Source organism: Lottia gigantea (assembly GCF_000327385.1).
Source record: "Lottia gigantea unplaced genomic scaffold LOTGIsca_124, whole genome shotgun sequence".
Lineage (NCBI taxonomy): Eukaryota > Metazoa > Mollusca > Gastropoda > Lottiidae > Lottia > Lottia gigantea.
The window spans coordinates 548088-564960 of record NW_008707309.1 but is presented as its reverse complement, the minus strand read 5'-3'; the positions used below and the strand labels follow the sequence as shown (position 1 = coordinate 564960).

General features: G+C 35.2%; 2 protein-coding genes across 2 annotated transcripts; one reads left to right on the top strand and one right to left on the bottom strand.

Moving 5' to 3' along the window:
• Nucleotides 1–641: 641 nt before the first annotated feature.
• Nucleotides 642–2399, bottom strand: LOTGIDRAFT_138291 (hypothetical protein; the record flags this gene model as incomplete). Its single annotated transcript, XM_009048564.1, has 4 exons — nucleotides 642–767; nucleotides 963–1144; nucleotides 1659–1730; nucleotides 2282–2399. The coding sequence occupies 4 exons, from the start codon at nucleotides 2397–2399 to the stop codon at nucleotides 642–644; spliced, it is 498 nt and encodes a 165-aa protein (XP_009046812.1).
• Nucleotides 2400–2988: 589 nt separating this feature from the next.
• Nucleotides 2989–4208, top strand: LOTGIDRAFT_237947 (hypothetical protein; the record flags this gene model as incomplete). Its single annotated transcript, XM_009048563.1, has 2 exons — nucleotides 2989–3182; nucleotides 3642–4208. A coding segment is annotated over exon 2 (543 nt), but the record flags the coding sequence as incomplete, so codon positions are not given.
• Between the last annotated feature and the right edge of the window lie 12665 nt (nucleotides 4209–16873).

Sequence of the window (16873 nt, the reverse complement as noted above, 5' to 3'; positions counted from 1 at the left end):
ATAAAAATCTGTACAAGCAAGACATTTCTGTCAATCAAAGACAGAAATGGAAAGTAAAAGTTGTATAGTAGTGGACTCCTCCAAAGAGAAGTATCATCAGGTGTTTCGAAAAGAGTAAGCATGGTCTGCTTTGTGCACAATGAATTTGTATAATGGTTATTTACTCTTCGCCTTTCCAAAGTGGGAAGGCCAAGCCACCTCTTGCTTTCTTAACATTTCCTGCCTTACATCAAGGCTACCAGGGAAAGCAAGTATCAAGACATCATCGTCTTTATTACACGGTGTTTCGAAATTAGAACCCTCTCCCCATGGCTTAAACTAAAATAGATATGACAAAAACTAAAGTGATTCTGAACAGATATGTATTTAAATTTTCTCTCAGGGTATCTGATATTTTCTGTGGCTTCCATCTTCCTGTATCACACCCTGCATTCTTGAGGGATTGTTGAAAGTATTTCATGTTCTATAAGATTTTTAAAATTTTTTATTTGTTGAGGTTTTGCATGAAAAGGTACCATGTTTCAAGGTTCTTTGGACTAACAAACATTTTTGTTTAACATGCATCAACAGTTCAAGAATTCAGTCAGACCACTGTTAGGAAACATTAAGATTTTGTCTAAAATATCAATAATAAAACTGGTTTACCTCATAGATTCTTCTATCATTAACCCCTCTCTAACTGAAGTTTCCGTCCAACCTAGAAAATCATGTTCCTTACACATATCTTCTATTTCTTGTTGTTCTACTTCACGATGGGTTAAATCAGCCTGAAACAAAACAAAAATAAAATCAAAAACTGAAAAATTAAAAAAAAGTTTGAATTCAAGATACTATCCGACAAAAAAACACACTACCTTATTAGCTAATAATAAACAAGGTACCGCACTGCCATCTAGTTTAAAGCCTACCTTATTAGCTAATAATAAACAAGGTACCGCACTGCCATCTAGTTTAAAGCCTACCTTATTAGCTAATAATAAACAAGGTACCGCACTGCCATCTAGTAAGGAACATTTGGTATCTAAATCTTTCTTCCATTTAATGGCGCTCTGAAATGTGGAGCGTTGAGTGAGATCGAACATGATGATACAGGCGTGAGCATCTTTATAGTAAACTCTAGTCATTGACGTAAACCTTTCTTGACCTGAAAACATAAGACAGAAAATAAATAAATATTACTACCAATATGATTGAAAAAAACCAAATTATCGTCAAAATGATTGAAATAAAGGTGTAAATATATTGTTTTGTATAATTTCTTTGACCTACAAATATAACAAACGTATGTGACCAGTGACTAGCTCAGTCCACAGTAACTACATGCTTGACCATATTCAATCCTGGGTTCAATTTCTTCTCAAACCAAAATATGAATCTAACCACTTGATGTGATTTTTTCAATACCAAACTGGGTTTACAGTTACTCATGACTGTAATGTTCAGAAGTTGTATGTGTGTATTTATTGTTAGAAAACAGCCCATTAAAAAGGTCTGGAAGAGATTGTGCATTTGATCATGAATATTCATGAGTATCACTTGGGTACCTACAAGCTTTACCAAAGTAGAAATATGCAATCACTTTGCACATGTTTAAAGGTCAATGAAAAGGAATAGAAATAGAATATAGTAAAAATATTGAAATACTGGTAAAACAATACCTGCTATATCCCACAGTTGTAACTTTATGTTTCTGTTATCAGACCATTTTATCACTTTCAGAGCAAAATCAACTGAAATACAACAAATTAAATATTTATCACACTTAGAAAGACCACTTTTCAGCAAACTTTTTGACTTACCTCCCTTTGTAAATAATTGGTTTCGGGCTTAAAACTAGGACAATATTTGTGATAAAATGTTAAATAAAAAATAGTATAAGTTATTGAGGACTGGCCAATTCATCCAGTAGGCAATGGGGTAAACTTTAACCTGACAGGAATATTAGGTCACCCTTTAAATGATGTGCACTTGTCATAGAACAATTAACACACACAGGCATCAATCTCTCGTATAGATTAAATATCTGGCTCTTCCCAGCTCCTCTGATGTGTTTAACAGAAGTTACATCGTCAATGGTAGGGCAGAACAATTATCTACCTAGAACATAGAATTCCAAGCTTCTACACCCCTCTCAAAAAAAGGATTTGCAGTATTTGGATGAATTATTAATGTAACTGTTGATGGATATTACACTTGAGAATCTAGGTAGGGCCAGATTTTTTGATCTCAGATGTAAATTTGATAACAAATGAACACAAATTTTAAAGAATAAACAACACACCTCCAATTGTCATTTTATAGTCTTTTCTGTAGGAATTATTCACATATCTCTGGACAAAGGATGTTTTCCCCACAGTAGGGTCACCGATAATAATGACTTTAAATAATACTTCAGCCATAACAACTCTCTAGAACCCCTGCTACTCTTAGAAATCCTGAAACCCCTGTCACTTTCAGACTCTCTTCAGCAATGACTTTTTATTTCACATCATGTTCACAATTTTGAAGATGATGTTTTCATTTAATGCTGGGGCTTATTTTGAAAGTTTGTCTGAACAGTCCAGAGTCAAAAGTCAACTGAACAAAATGTGTTGATTTCCTAGGATCCAATACCAGTAAGACTATATCAAAGAATGTAAGGTAACAAAATGAAATCAAAACAGTCGTGAACACAACACCGGCTATTATGTAGCATAAAATCGCTCCACTTTACCACTTTCCGCATGAGCTCCGATTGACAGACAATACTATTTGTTAAAAAATTTCAGCCTTCTTTTAATTCACAATTAACTAAAAGAACATTGCTTAAAAGCCCTTAAAATATTTCAGAATAGACCCTTTTTCTTCGATTATTCTATTTCTTGGGAAAAGAAAAACATTAGATCATGTGACTTGAGGTCAGATGATGAGTCATGTGATCTATCACGTGATGTAAAAGGATTCAGACAACAAATGTTTTTAATAAAAACAATTATACGTTTTGTTTTCGACACTTTTGTATATTTGCACTTGTGTGTTTGATCGATTTTGGTCATTGATTTCTGTATGCTGAATATTCCCATGTGTAGAAATCGAATAATTATCCAGTAATTTGCAAAATACCAATACCATGTCCAGAATTTAGACGTTACCATTTCAAAGCATAGTCAAGGTCACAAGACAAGCCTTGAAATTTTCAACTTGTAGGTTTTTTTTAACTTTTATTTTCTGCCTTTGTCTTTTAGATCTCTGGAAAATGTAACGTCGCAGGTTGGTGAACTGGCCCGGGTCTTCGAGACAAATTAAAACGATTGACTGCTTAAAAGGGGCACCCCATGAAAGCACGACAATGTATTGACGTATTAATACTATAGCCTAGGCTATTGCAACAATGTTACTTGTCTAGTATAATTGAAGTAGGCCTATTGTTGCTAGTACTCCATCGACATCGTATCACGAATACGGGTTTTGACATGGTCTTGAGGAAGTATGACGAATGGGGGTGTGGTTTGAACACGATGCTAGTACTCCAGCCTGTTGATTGGCGTTGCAGGCTCTCTCTGCAGGCCTCTGTTGGCTCTAGTAGACTCCATCGGCGGTAAGAAATATGATAAAATAGATAAAAATAAGGTAACAAATTTATTGGTTTTTTTTTTCTCAAGATTTCATCTTTCATAAAATAAAAATGGCAGGAGAGTATGAGAGTCCAAATATCAAACAAGAACCAGAATCCAACAGTCTTACAGAATCTGGAAAAACTACACCGACACAACAGAACATCTCACCTTACGTTCTTAACAGAGACAAAGCGGTCAAGAAAATCCTTGATGCTGCAAACAGAGAAGCGCATGCCCATTTTCAGTTTCACTCCAATCGACTGATGATCCATTTATCTGCTGCAGCTTACGGAACAATGTGTAAAGCCATACAAAAATATTATGAAAACAGTCACTTCGAGGTGCTACATAAAGAAAAAATGGATCAAGAAAAGATCGTTACAGAATTATTACTGTCCATTAAGAGTAAAGAAAACTTAAAAGAATCGTTAAGAATCTCTATGTACCACACTACTAGTAGAATATTAGTCAATGGGTCCATGTTCCAGAATTTTGCCGCTCAACATTTGGATCAAATTCGCCAATCTCTACCCAACTCGGATGAAATGGTAAAACTGAACAACGAAATCAAATTAAGATGTGAGGAATTTTTGAAAGATCAGAAAAACCAACGTAAATCAGATTCCAAAAGCACGCCCCTAAAAACACCAGAACCTTTAGAAGCCGTATCTGCTGAAACGCCAGATGCTGTACCATTTATAGAAACGCCAGATGCTGTACCATTTATAGAAACGCCAGATGCTGTACCATTTATAGAAACGCCAGTTGCTGTACCATTTATAGAAACGCCAGATGCTGTACCATTTATAGAAACGCCAGATGCTGTACCATTTATAGAAACGCCAGTTGCTGTACCATTTATAGAAACGCCAGTTGCTGTACCATTTATAGAAACGCCAGATGCTGTACCATTTATAGAAACGCCAGTTGCTGTACCATTTATAGAAACGCCAGTTGCTGTACCATTTATAGAAACGCCAGATGCTGTACCATTTATAGAAACGCCAGATGCTGTACCATTTATAGAAACGCGAGGGACTGCTGAAACCCAAAAAGCTATACTCTTTACAAAAACGCCGAACAAAAATCAAGAAGCGTCCAGACCAAGTTCTGATGTTACTGTCACAAAGTCTAACACCAACACACCTGTACCTGATAGAAATATGGCAGATATTACTGCAAGATCAATCGAAGACGCTATTTCTACAGAAGAGGTATTTATGACTCAAAATAGAGGGCCACAGTGGCCCAGTTTGGTGTCCTTGCCAGCCCTTCAGTTTCAGATAAGACTTTATTCGCAGTTTCCCCCTTGTCATTGGGTCTGGAGGGTCTAGAAGAGACGTCTAGTCATTCGGATGGGAAAATAAATCGAGCCCTTTCGAGAAATCTGAACGGTTCAAATAGGAGCTATAAGTGCCCCAGCCAGATAATTATTATACAATTGCTTTAAAAAGGTTTTGAATCCCTTTGAATTTAACTTTCTGTTGAATGACTTAAAATATTCCAGCGTTGGATTTTGAGTTTACTATTGTAATGATAACTGACATATCAAATATTTTGGTTTTTTATCTTTCAGAAACTTAACACACCAAAGAAGCAACCAAACGATTCAGAGATGGGAATTGATTCAAAACCATCTGAAACCCCGAACGTTACACCGTCCGCAATGGGTGGGTATAATTTGACAAGAATGGAATATTCTCTTTGTTGAGTTATTAGTCCTGTTCAATGAGTTCTATCTCTTTGCTCATCTACCAATGTGTGAAAGTAGGACGTAAAACTCCATTCATTTCATTTCATCTACCAATTTTCGATTGAGTCACATTGAAGATTCTATTTCCTAAACGATTGTTGACAGTCTTCAAGATGATCTGGGATATACGGTCATTTAGGCACAAATATCTTAGACCCAAGACATTGAAAACGTGTCTGTATGACCAGTGCCTGAGTGTCAATGTGTCTAAAGATTGTACCTAACTAAAGTACTGAATCTATCTGACTTGGGCTTAAAATATTTGTTCCAAAATGACCGTGAATCTTTCAACTAGTTTCAACAATTTGAGGCAGTGAAAAATACCCAAAATAATTTTTTGATTCTGTTTTGTTTTTCAGATTCACCAAGATACGAGCGAGGATCGATGCAAGAAGAACATGCCACGATTATCCGATCCAACTACACGTTCCTATTGGATCAACTGAGACCCATCCACCTGGTTGATTACCTGTACCAAGAATGTATTTTTGACCTAGAAATACACGAGAGAATTACATGTAATACCAATAAAGACGGTGATATAGCGGGGATGAGAATATTTCTAAACGCTTTGCTAAAATCCGGGAAATCTGCATTCCCCAAGTTTCTAGAAGGTTTAAGGTTAACAGGATATGATCATGTTGTTGATATTTTAACGGGAACTAAGTCCGTGTAATATTTCACCTAATTTAAATTAGACAACAATTTCGTTTCTTTTTTTTCTGATAATTTTCGTCTCCACTGTAATCTAACAAGTTTTCTACCAAAGTTGCCTTCTGATGACGTAACCTTTAACCAATCAAAAAAAACAAGATACGGAATTGTGGGGTCGCGAAACCTGAAGAGGTTTTCTTATTGCTCTACTTTGGGTTATATTTATTTTATTAAGATGTGGGTTAATGCAAAATTTAGATGACTTAAATGACTTGTGGAGTCGCTTTGGTTGAGCCCTCCTTCAAATAAATAATTTGTGAGTTATTGCCCTTGTAAGAAAATTAACTTGTATTTGTATGAAGTTATTAATAGAAAGTTTGTTTTGAATATTATTTATTGTAATTGGTATTTTCCTGTATCTTTCCCGGCCTAGTTTTCCTCATTGTACACTGCACGTCAGTGAACAATGATGTAACTGAAAGATAGAACATTCCACATATATCGATTGTGAAGAATGCATTAATTTATGTTACAGGGACATAACCGCCATTTTGGGGGTTGGTTTGAGTCTTGAATATTCTTCAGATGTACCGGTACTAGAAATATACAAAAACTAGGAATTTGACTCACTATTTCTATAGATGTCTTTTCTATATATGGCAGTGTCTCAAGAAAAAGAGGAGTTGTCTTTTTAACTCTCAAACGCAGATAATTCTGGACACACATGAATTTGAAGGCTCAAATTTGGACGATGAGCTGTGAACACTATTACTGTAATAAATCCTGTAATATTATATCCTGATCCTTATGCGAGGAAACTTACAGGGAGCACCATGGCCACTACGATTCCACCGCTCGATAGTTCAAATTAAATTCTGCGAACTACTAAAGCCCCCCCCCAAAATATCCAACATGGACGCTATACGGTACAGAGTACTGTACTCGGCACGATGATAGTCGTCTGTGTTATGAATGTGGTGCTAACTCAGTTCTACTGTTCCAGTCATTCTAGCAGCACGGCACTCACGAACAAAGATGTCAGCCGATTGGGAACTTTTACAAACTTTTTCTAGTAATATTTGATGTTTGTATGAAAAAGAAAGGGATATTTATCGGATTTAGGAATTTGGGGATTTGTGAAGGATTATCGTTCAGGATATTTAAGCATCGGAAAGGAGTAGCCTAAAAAGAGTACCGGTAAGTAATTAAACTTAAAGTCTAATGACAAAGTAGATTTCATGTTATTTTCTTGCTCTCTCGTCTTATTCTCTGGGTCTATGACGGGACCAATTTGGATATTTGCCAGCGTTGTAGAATTGATGAGTTGCTAGCCTGTGCCTGTGCTTTCGTAACATTACGCTTACAACCTTAAATTCCTAATAATGGGTTGATTGTTTCAAAGATCTGAGATCTATTCTATGTATTTTAAGTTAGCGGTAGGCCTATCTATGTTCTTACTTGATTGGAATCTGTCTTGTCTTGTAGCATGTATGATGTAGGAATGAAGGGCTAGGCCAGTTTAAATATTTTAAAGAAACCCTGCATGTTTTGATGATGTTTGAATTAAAAGTTGTGAGAAATTTAGATTATTATGAGTAAATAAAAGAATTTTTAGAGGTGGAAATATTATGATCTTAGGCTTGATAAGCTAGTCTACTAGATGAAATCAAAAAATGAAAAGTATTACCGCTGGTTTTGTGATACCAGTGGCATGCTTGGCAAGCACCTCGGCTTCCTCTTTCGATTTGAGAGAGCACTAGTTGTGAAAGGGGGGGTCATCGAAATTTTCTAATCCAGGGAGTCGGAGAAGGCATTTAACATGATTTTGGCAGTGGAAGTGGAATAAATTTTACATTTTTTCAGCCCTGGGGGGACAATATATAGAAATACTCGACTGTGTGATACAGGACACTACCCATCTGAATCAGGATACCTTGTTTTGGAAAAGGGGAAAACTTAACAATATATGGTACTGGAGCAATGGCATTTCTACAAGGGGCCAGGGGGGAGAGGGGGAATGCCCCCACAGAGAGTCTGGCCCAGCTTTGCTCCCCTTTTTCAAAATTTACATAACTTAGTGAAAGAATTTAAAATGCCATGGCCTCCCTGAAACATTTTGTGGCCCCTTCTCTGCCCCTCACCTATCACCCCTGGACTGAAGGAGGTGTTTTTTCACATATTCTCATATTTTTTATTTTTCCTGTATATAGGTTCAACATTTCAATTGTAAGCTAACCTGGTAGTTATAATTACTGTTTATTTAATAATTATGGCACTTAAAATGTATTTTGTCAGTTTAATTACCTGAGTTAGATTATAATAATGTCAGCATTGATAAAAAAAAAATTAAAATCAGAATTCAACTGTGTGGAGTATTTTCCTTATTGATCTGTAAAATATTCTTCCTAGTTGCACCCTGTATCAGATATCAGTATATTATAGAGATATATAGAATCCAACCAGTGTTATACTATGTTTATATTTACATTTCTAAAGCACACAAATACTCAAAATAGTACAGGGTGCCTGTGAGGAGGCACTCTCTCTCTTCCACTCATCCAATCTTCCCCGCCCCACCCTTCCGATAATGTTTTTTCTTACTTTCTTTAAAGTGATACTATGTCTTAGAATTAACATAAAATTTAAGAATTTTAAACTTGGTCAATAAGAGCCAGTAGATATACCTGGTGTCATAAATAACATAACAGGATCCTTATATAATCCGATAAATCCAAAAAACTTAGTAATTATCCATAAATATACAATTCACTATTGAAAAACGCTTAATATTAAGATTAAGCATTTTTCAATAATTACTTATTTTAATTTTCCAATTTTCTAGATTTTACAGGGATTCTGTTGTAACTTTATGACACCAGGTAAGGTCACTGATGAACTATTTTTGAGAACTTAAATTTTATGTTCATTCTAAGACGTAGTATCACTTTAATGTACTTTGTTTCCTTTATAAGTATATTTCAAACTAGTGTCAATTGTTTTCCATTGTCCAGAAATAGACTTGTTCAGTTTTATAATAGAATAAAGCCCAGATGGTGACAAGGGTCAGGGTTCATGATAAATGGTGATGAATTCTATTAGGCAGTGTTAACGAGTGTAATTAGAAACATTCGTTAATTACTAGTTTGACTGGAGAGGACAATAGAGGGTTTGATTTAGTATCTGTGTTACTAAAATTAACCATCAGAAATGAACTGTGATATTTATTTTGTATGTTGATAAATAAATAAACCAAATACTAACGATCAGAACTGCAAAACAAAAACCGAAATAAAAACAACATTTTGGCGAAATATTGGTAGCAGCTAATGAACTTCTCACATGAGGAAGTATATCAGTTATAAGTGAGTAAGTATTTCATAATGAAGAGTGGTTTCAGTCTAGAAGAGTAAGCATACCCTGCCTGATAAATTTTGGTTATTTTTTTGGCTTGGTAGTTTATTCTCTCCCCCCACCCTCCCCCTTATGAAAAATGGTAGCGTCCGTCATTTTTTATCAATGTCAGTAGAGAGAGAAATTCATTTGCTTTTGTATTTTTCAATCCTATCTTCAAGAAATTTTTTCACCTTAATATTCCGTTTTCTCTCTTCTCTAAAGCCATGTTTAGACAGTCACAAATTATCACGGCCAAGTATTTTTCTCCTCTGCTGACTGGAGAGCAGGAGTGTACTTAATGGCTCACCATTCTGGCCAAGTAAAAGGTCAGTAGGCCGACTCTGGACTGAAAACAGTTCATTTCGAAATGGACCAGCCAATTTTTTATGGCAGTGTAAACACGGCTTAAGACCATTACAAATATTACAAAATATACATTGCCACTTTTAAAGAACGGGCATGAATTTAAGACATTGTTTTATTTCACCAGAAGTATTGTGTCTGGTGGAATGTTTATATCTAGATCAGAATAACTGCCTGGTTCACAGCCAAATTCTATCTCACTCTACAATCTGTTCAACAACTGGTTACTTCAAGTCAACTGAGGGGGAGACTCAACTTTTTGTTTGAAATTAACTCATGATTCAGAATTTTAAATTTACTTTCTAAAGACTCTATTCAACAGTTAAAACAGAAATGAATTAAAGCGGGCTGTCCAGCGGCCTTAAAATTAGTAAAAACTCTTAATTTATTCAGTTTTACTAAAATTCCTTACAAAATGTTGAATTCAAGGGGAAATATAAAAAGTCCTGATTTAAGTTCATAAACTTGTGTCAAATGTGCAAAAGTAATCCATTTAGATTTCTAAACCTGCCTCAATTTTTTTTATAAAATTCTTAAAATTAACCCTAACATTTCTTAATTTGATCCCTAAATTTAGTCCTTATTTTTTGTGAATGAGTGTTGGACAGCTGAGTATTCTTCTACTCCAGATTGAGTTTAGGAAATGAGATGTAAGTGTTTAAGTTTGAATTTTGTGATCTAGATGTGATTACTGAAGACTCAACTGTACAGCTAGTATGAGATTACTCTTATAATTCCATGTATTGAGAACGTAGTGAGGAATTTTTAACTGGCAGAGTCTGACTTAGTAGTACAAGACAATACATAGAGTAACAAGTATAATCACATAATACAAATTAACAGAATCACGTACGAATTGACAGCATCAAGTACAAATTGACAGAATCACGTACGAATTGACAGCATCAAGTACAAATTAACAGAATCACGTACGAATTGACAGCATCAAGTACAAATTGACAGCATCAAGTACAAATTGATGACAATATAAATATCACAAAATACAAATAGAGGCCAAGATCACTAAGGTGTAGCACATGGGGTCTTAGATAAAAATGTCTCATCTGAATGAGGATATTTTGCCCATGTCAGTTTCTCCACCCTGCATTGATGGCAGAAAACAGGCTTCAAAATCTGTGCTGTACATTGAAAATAAGAGAAAATATTTGATATGTTACAGTAGAGTCTATATAATAAATAAACCAAGAACTGCAAATCACGAAACCTGAAATCCAAATAAGATTTTGGCAAAAAATGGGTAGCAGCCAATAAACTTTTCACATGAAGTATATCAATTATAAGTTAGGAAGTATTTCATAATAAACAGTGCTATCATTTGTCTAGAAGAGTAAGCATACCCTGTCTGGCAATACACCTGTCATAGCTGCTCAACATGTTACTCAGTTTTAATTCAAAACCTCCCCTTGCAGAAATTCAATCAGATTCTCCAGAATAATATTTTACTCTGACATTTAAGATTTTGGTTTTTAACATTTTATCTGATTTCTTTTTATAAAATATTTCCCATGACCTGTAAAGAATCTATCTCACTTTGAAGACATCTTCAATTATGTAGATATCAAACCCTTGTTTAAACATAATATCATATTTTAGAATTCTGATAGCCTACTGATTTGTCAAGCTCTTGTGAAGAGGAAATATTTGTGTATGTCAGAGTGATATAAGGTTTTATAAGAGATACTCTCTTATAGAAGCACTGGCCCAGGTCACAAGTAGAGACTGAATTTCTGCATTGGAATACATCAATTTGATAGGAAATTACCTACTTCTGGTGAGATTTACATGAGCAGCAAGCATTTACAAACTCAATAATAAGAAATATAAGAGACAAATTCGACATTTAAGGGGTTTGATTTGAGTTTTGAATATATGTTAATAGTCTTCAAAAGTATTAAAAATGTACGAAAATCATATAATTAATTCCAAAAATATCTCAGACTAGGATATTTTGTCCTATTTCTGTAGACGACTCGTCTTTTTAACTTTCAAACGCAGATAATTCTGGTCACACATGGATTTGAAAGCTCAAATTTCGACAGTGAGCTGTGAACACTATTACTGATTAGCTTAACTAAAAAATTCCTGTTTCTGAGACTAAAGTATGATTGGTCAAAATATGGTGCAACTGTCGCTTAAAAGGTGGGGCATGTTTGTGATCCAGCTTCATCCTCCATCACCCCCTAGTTTTCTATAATTTCAAGTCTAATTTGGTGATTTTCTCTCAATGCAGCCCCCTGGTTGCCAACTTGGTTTTTTTCATCCCCTGGGGGTGTGGGACTAGGGTGTCAGGTGTGTGGTCAACTGGTGTAGGAAAAGAATTTATATTGAGTTGAGAGAGCACCTAAAATCATCACATGCTAGAAATGTGGATGAAACAAATTTTTGGGGGTGAGAAATGTCCTGGTGATTGCTCCAGGGGTGAAGGCTATGAAAGGTTGGGAACCAAGTCTAAACCTCGTGAATTTCTCAGTATCTAGTCAGTAAGATGAATCAGTTTAAGACAGAGTCAACTTGTTATGACTGGCTATTTCACAATCTTGTTATACAGGCATTACACATAGAAAATTCAATTACAGCATGTAGTCTGTTAGATCTTTATACATTTCAACCAGGAATGATGAGGTTAGTTTGTAGGGTTTGTTATTCAGATATTCACAGATGTCAACCAGCAACAATGAAAAAAACTAGTCATTCTTTGTAGTGATTTAATAATGACAACCAGTCTGAAAGTTCTTTTTAAATTTCAACTAGAAATGATGAGTAATGGAGAATTTGTGATGTGTAAATTCATTGGAATTATTCATTCTTTGATAAAGTTCAATATATCACACATGTTAAACAGCTACAGTGAGGAAAACTAGTTATTCTTTTGATCAAGTGAATTATGACATAGTGTGAAAGTTGTGTATAAATTCAAACTAGGAAAGATTAGTGTTAAGAGAATGTTTTAGTTTATAGCCAACTTAGTGGTCTTCAATATTGTCCTGTACTTCACGGATGTCAACTAGCTAGAGACAGGAAAACTAGCCAGTCTCAATAACAATTGAATAATGGCTGTCAATCTATATTATTTTTTTATAAATTTCAACCAGGAATGATGAGTGTAGGGTGTAGGATTTGTTAAAAAGTGTGAATTGGCTTATTAAGACATTCACAGATGTCAACCAGCTCCAGTGAGAAAAACTAGCTATTCTATTTAGTGATTTAATTGAATTGTGGCAGTCTATAAGTTCTTGATAAATTCAACTGGAAAGGGTCACAAAGGGTGGGGATAATTTATTATTAGCAAATAAGTTTATTAGAATTATTTAGTCTTTGATAAAGTTCCATATTTAACAGATGTCAAACAGCTGTAGTGACAAAAACTAGCTATTGAATTATGGTTGTTACTGTATGTTCTGTATACTTTTTTTCTTTTTCTTTCAGGTTTTTGGTCATGGTAGTGAAACAATGCTAGAAAGTTGACTGGATGCTGAATTCAAAATTAGAGTAATAACATGTAAAATGTAAGGAAGGGTAGACCTGGTGCAGCTATTCAGAACCATCGCAATGTTTGGAAAGCTACAGTGTTTGTTGACCCTTTTAGGGTGTGTTTTGGGGAGTGTTGAATTGTTAACTCTCAATACAAGTGCTGAGACTAATGTCACTTTAGATGAAAACGTGACACTTCATGTAAAAAAAACCAAGAAAAATGTGACGAATGAAATTGAATCGATGCCTTCGAAAAATGAAACCTATATAGAAATAAATTCTGACAAAAATATGACAATATCAGAAAGTGTGAGACCATCAGAGAGTGGGACATCACAATTACAGAGTACAACAGCATCACAAGATGTGACACCATCACAAAGTGTGACCGCATCACAAAGTGTGAGACCATCAGAGAGTGGGACATCACAATTACAGAGTACAACAGCATCACAAGATGTGACACCATCACAAAGTGTGACCGCATCACAAAGTGTGAGACCATCAGAGAGTGGGACATCACAATTACAGAGTACAACAGCATCACAAGATGTGACACCATCACAAAGTGTGAGACCATCAGAGAGTGGGACATCACAATTACAGAGTACAACAGCATCACAAGATGTGATAATATCACAAAGTGTGACCGCATCACAAAGTGTGACAGCATCACAAAGTGTGACACCAACATTAGAAACAGTGACCTCCAGTAAAGATACGAGCGATGTTTCACCTCATCAGGATATAAATTCTCTCAACGACGGATTACCTGATGCAAAAGCCTACGTTGGACGAATATTTGAATATTCATTAGCAGATAACGCCATATTTGGCGATCAGAATAATCGGATTGAGGTAAGATATCTTGAAAACCTTTCTATAGAATTTCCATTTTCAGGATGATCTTTTGTCAATTCAAGGCCTCGATTTTTAGAGATTCTTGATAAATTTTTTACTTTTAATTTGAATGTGTGTGAACAGCAGTATATTTGTTTTTAAGAACTTTTACCTTTTCTCTGATTGTATCTACTAAGTGGATTAATTCAGATGGTTTACCTGGAGGTAAGTGAGGTGTATTTGCCTCGTAGGGGAAGAAAATTACCATGAAACGAAACGTGATACCCAATAATCTCTAACAGATTTGTGCCTTTCATCAATCAGTACAAACAACAAAATCTCAGTCTATCTACAACAGCCATTGTCTGACAATAACCTCATATGCAGCTGGAAGAAAATCTACCTTAATTGTTACGCGAAGGTTACAAAATATAGACTAGAAGTTAGTTATCTCCCTTGAAGACTCTATCCTCGAGGTAGACAGAAGAAGTCTGGTTGTCAGAGACTATGGAGACAAAAATTAGGCTATTGTCACATGACCTAATATTTGAAGGTAATAATATGCCTTTCTAAGTCTTCAAAATCATGTTAATGAAGGATATTCAAAAATTTTGAAGGAATATTCACCTAGTTAAGGTACTGTATAACAGACATGGTGACAATGCTGTCTAACTTGTTCTGCTGGTGTTGGGTGAGTCTCTTGATGTTGGGCCAGTTTGTCAAGGTTTGATCATGTCAGTGGAAGGGGCCACAAAATTTCCTAGGGGGCCCACAGACCATTTTTTTCAAACTATGTAAAATGATAAAAAATTGGAAGTAGAAATGCCACTGGATCAACTAAGTTGTCTAGACGTTTCTGGTGTCATGTGATTACAGACAGTTCCACTATAAAACTGAGTTCATGTTGGACGTATAAGCTTATTTACAACCCTGAAAAGATAGATACCTCTGTCTGTAAAAAGTTGGCTTGTTGTGTGCTAGACAATTAAGTGCAGTGGGTTCAAATCTTCCTTAGAAATATTCCTTTATCATATATAGTGTTTGTGAAAGTCAGTCTGGTGTCAGCTTTTATTATCTAAAAATAACCAGACATCATTATTGGCAAATACTGCAAAATCAACATCCCTGAGAGCGTGCCTACCAGTAAACTGTTGATTCATTCTCTTTCGACTTCATTAATCAGTCATAAAATATTTCACCATAACTTTTATAACCCATCAAATACCATCTTGAATATAATTGATATGTCTTTTGGCTGTATCTTGTATTATAGAGTAAACATATCTGGTAAATTTGGATTAAAATCAAGAAATTTTCACATATTTTATTGTGTTTATTGTTAAACAATAAATAATACAAGAGGATCTGAAATTTATTTGAATTTCTTTCAAAATTTGAAAAAAAAAAATCTAGATCAAACACAGAAAGTGAATTTCTTTTTTTTCAATTATGATTAAATATTAAAGCAAATCTGTCCTGTTTTTGTGTACAGTCTGTAGCCCTTATTCATGTTGCATTGTTCTGTCTGCAATGGAATGAAATGAATGAAATTTTACCTCCTACTTTTCTGCACCATGTGGGCTAATAAAGACGGGCAAAGCCCCAAGCAGGAGGAAATTTTGCCAGGACAGTGGCATTAGTTTGATCTTTTTAATTTTAAATCTTCAAGGTATCTTTAGAGGCACAACCTGTAGCTCACTGGGTCACGGTTTATGATCACTAAAATATCTAAATCTGTCATCAAGGCAAGGTTGGTATCGTTTTTCTTCTCAAATTTATGAAAGTGTGGTGTTTTGGTGTAAAATATACAGTTGTGAGAGGTTCTGCACCTCAACCATTAAAACGGTTCTTCATCTAATTCTCTCTGACACTTTCCAAGGCATTTACTCTGCAAAATCATCTGTTGAAGCCTGTAGATAAGGTTAGTTTGATTGACGCCATGGGTTTGAGTTTTCCTCTGGAGGAAACGGAGAACCAGATGTATTATGTAATAATGTTTACAGGAAATCGTTTGATAAAAATGACCTGACCTTTCTCCAGACAATTACCATGTGGTTTAAATCTTTGCTTAGATCTAGTTCTTAACTTTATATGAACTTCACACTGCAGGTATTTTGATACGCACTTATTTTGAATTTGAATCCAAACATTTGAGTCAAATAGATAGGTCATTGTAAAATTTAGTGGTCATGAGAGAGCTCAAACATGGTCAAGAACTGTCCATACTCCATGGGTTAAATATCAATGTTTATCTGATAAGGTTTGATTTAACTTCAAAATCACATCTTGGCCTCTGGTTCAGTCTATCCTCCTACAAAAGAAGGAAATGAACATTCCTTTTTTTCCATGGAGAACAACTTAGGTTCACAAGGCCCCTGTCTACCAGCTGGTCCTTGGTCAAACCTCTTGGTAATAATTTTACAAGAATAACAACTTAGGTTCACGAGGATCCTGTCTACCAGTTGGCCAAACCTCATGGTATTTATTTCTCTCTGATTATCCATACAACTGAAAATCACTACCAGTATTCTATTCTCTGTCATACATATACTGTTAACCCCCCCTTCCCCACCCTCCTTTCCTACCCCCATGTATTTGTTTACTGGCAGTATCATCTCTTTCCACTTCCAGAACAGAAATCTTCTTTAATTTCCAGGATATTATTAACAGAAGCAGCTTGTGTTAGGTGGTGTTTTAAGTAAGATCATTTCTCCATGCCTATTTTTTCACTCCTCGTACCAGTGCATGATTCTGAAAGAGAACAGACCTCCATTTTCTAAAT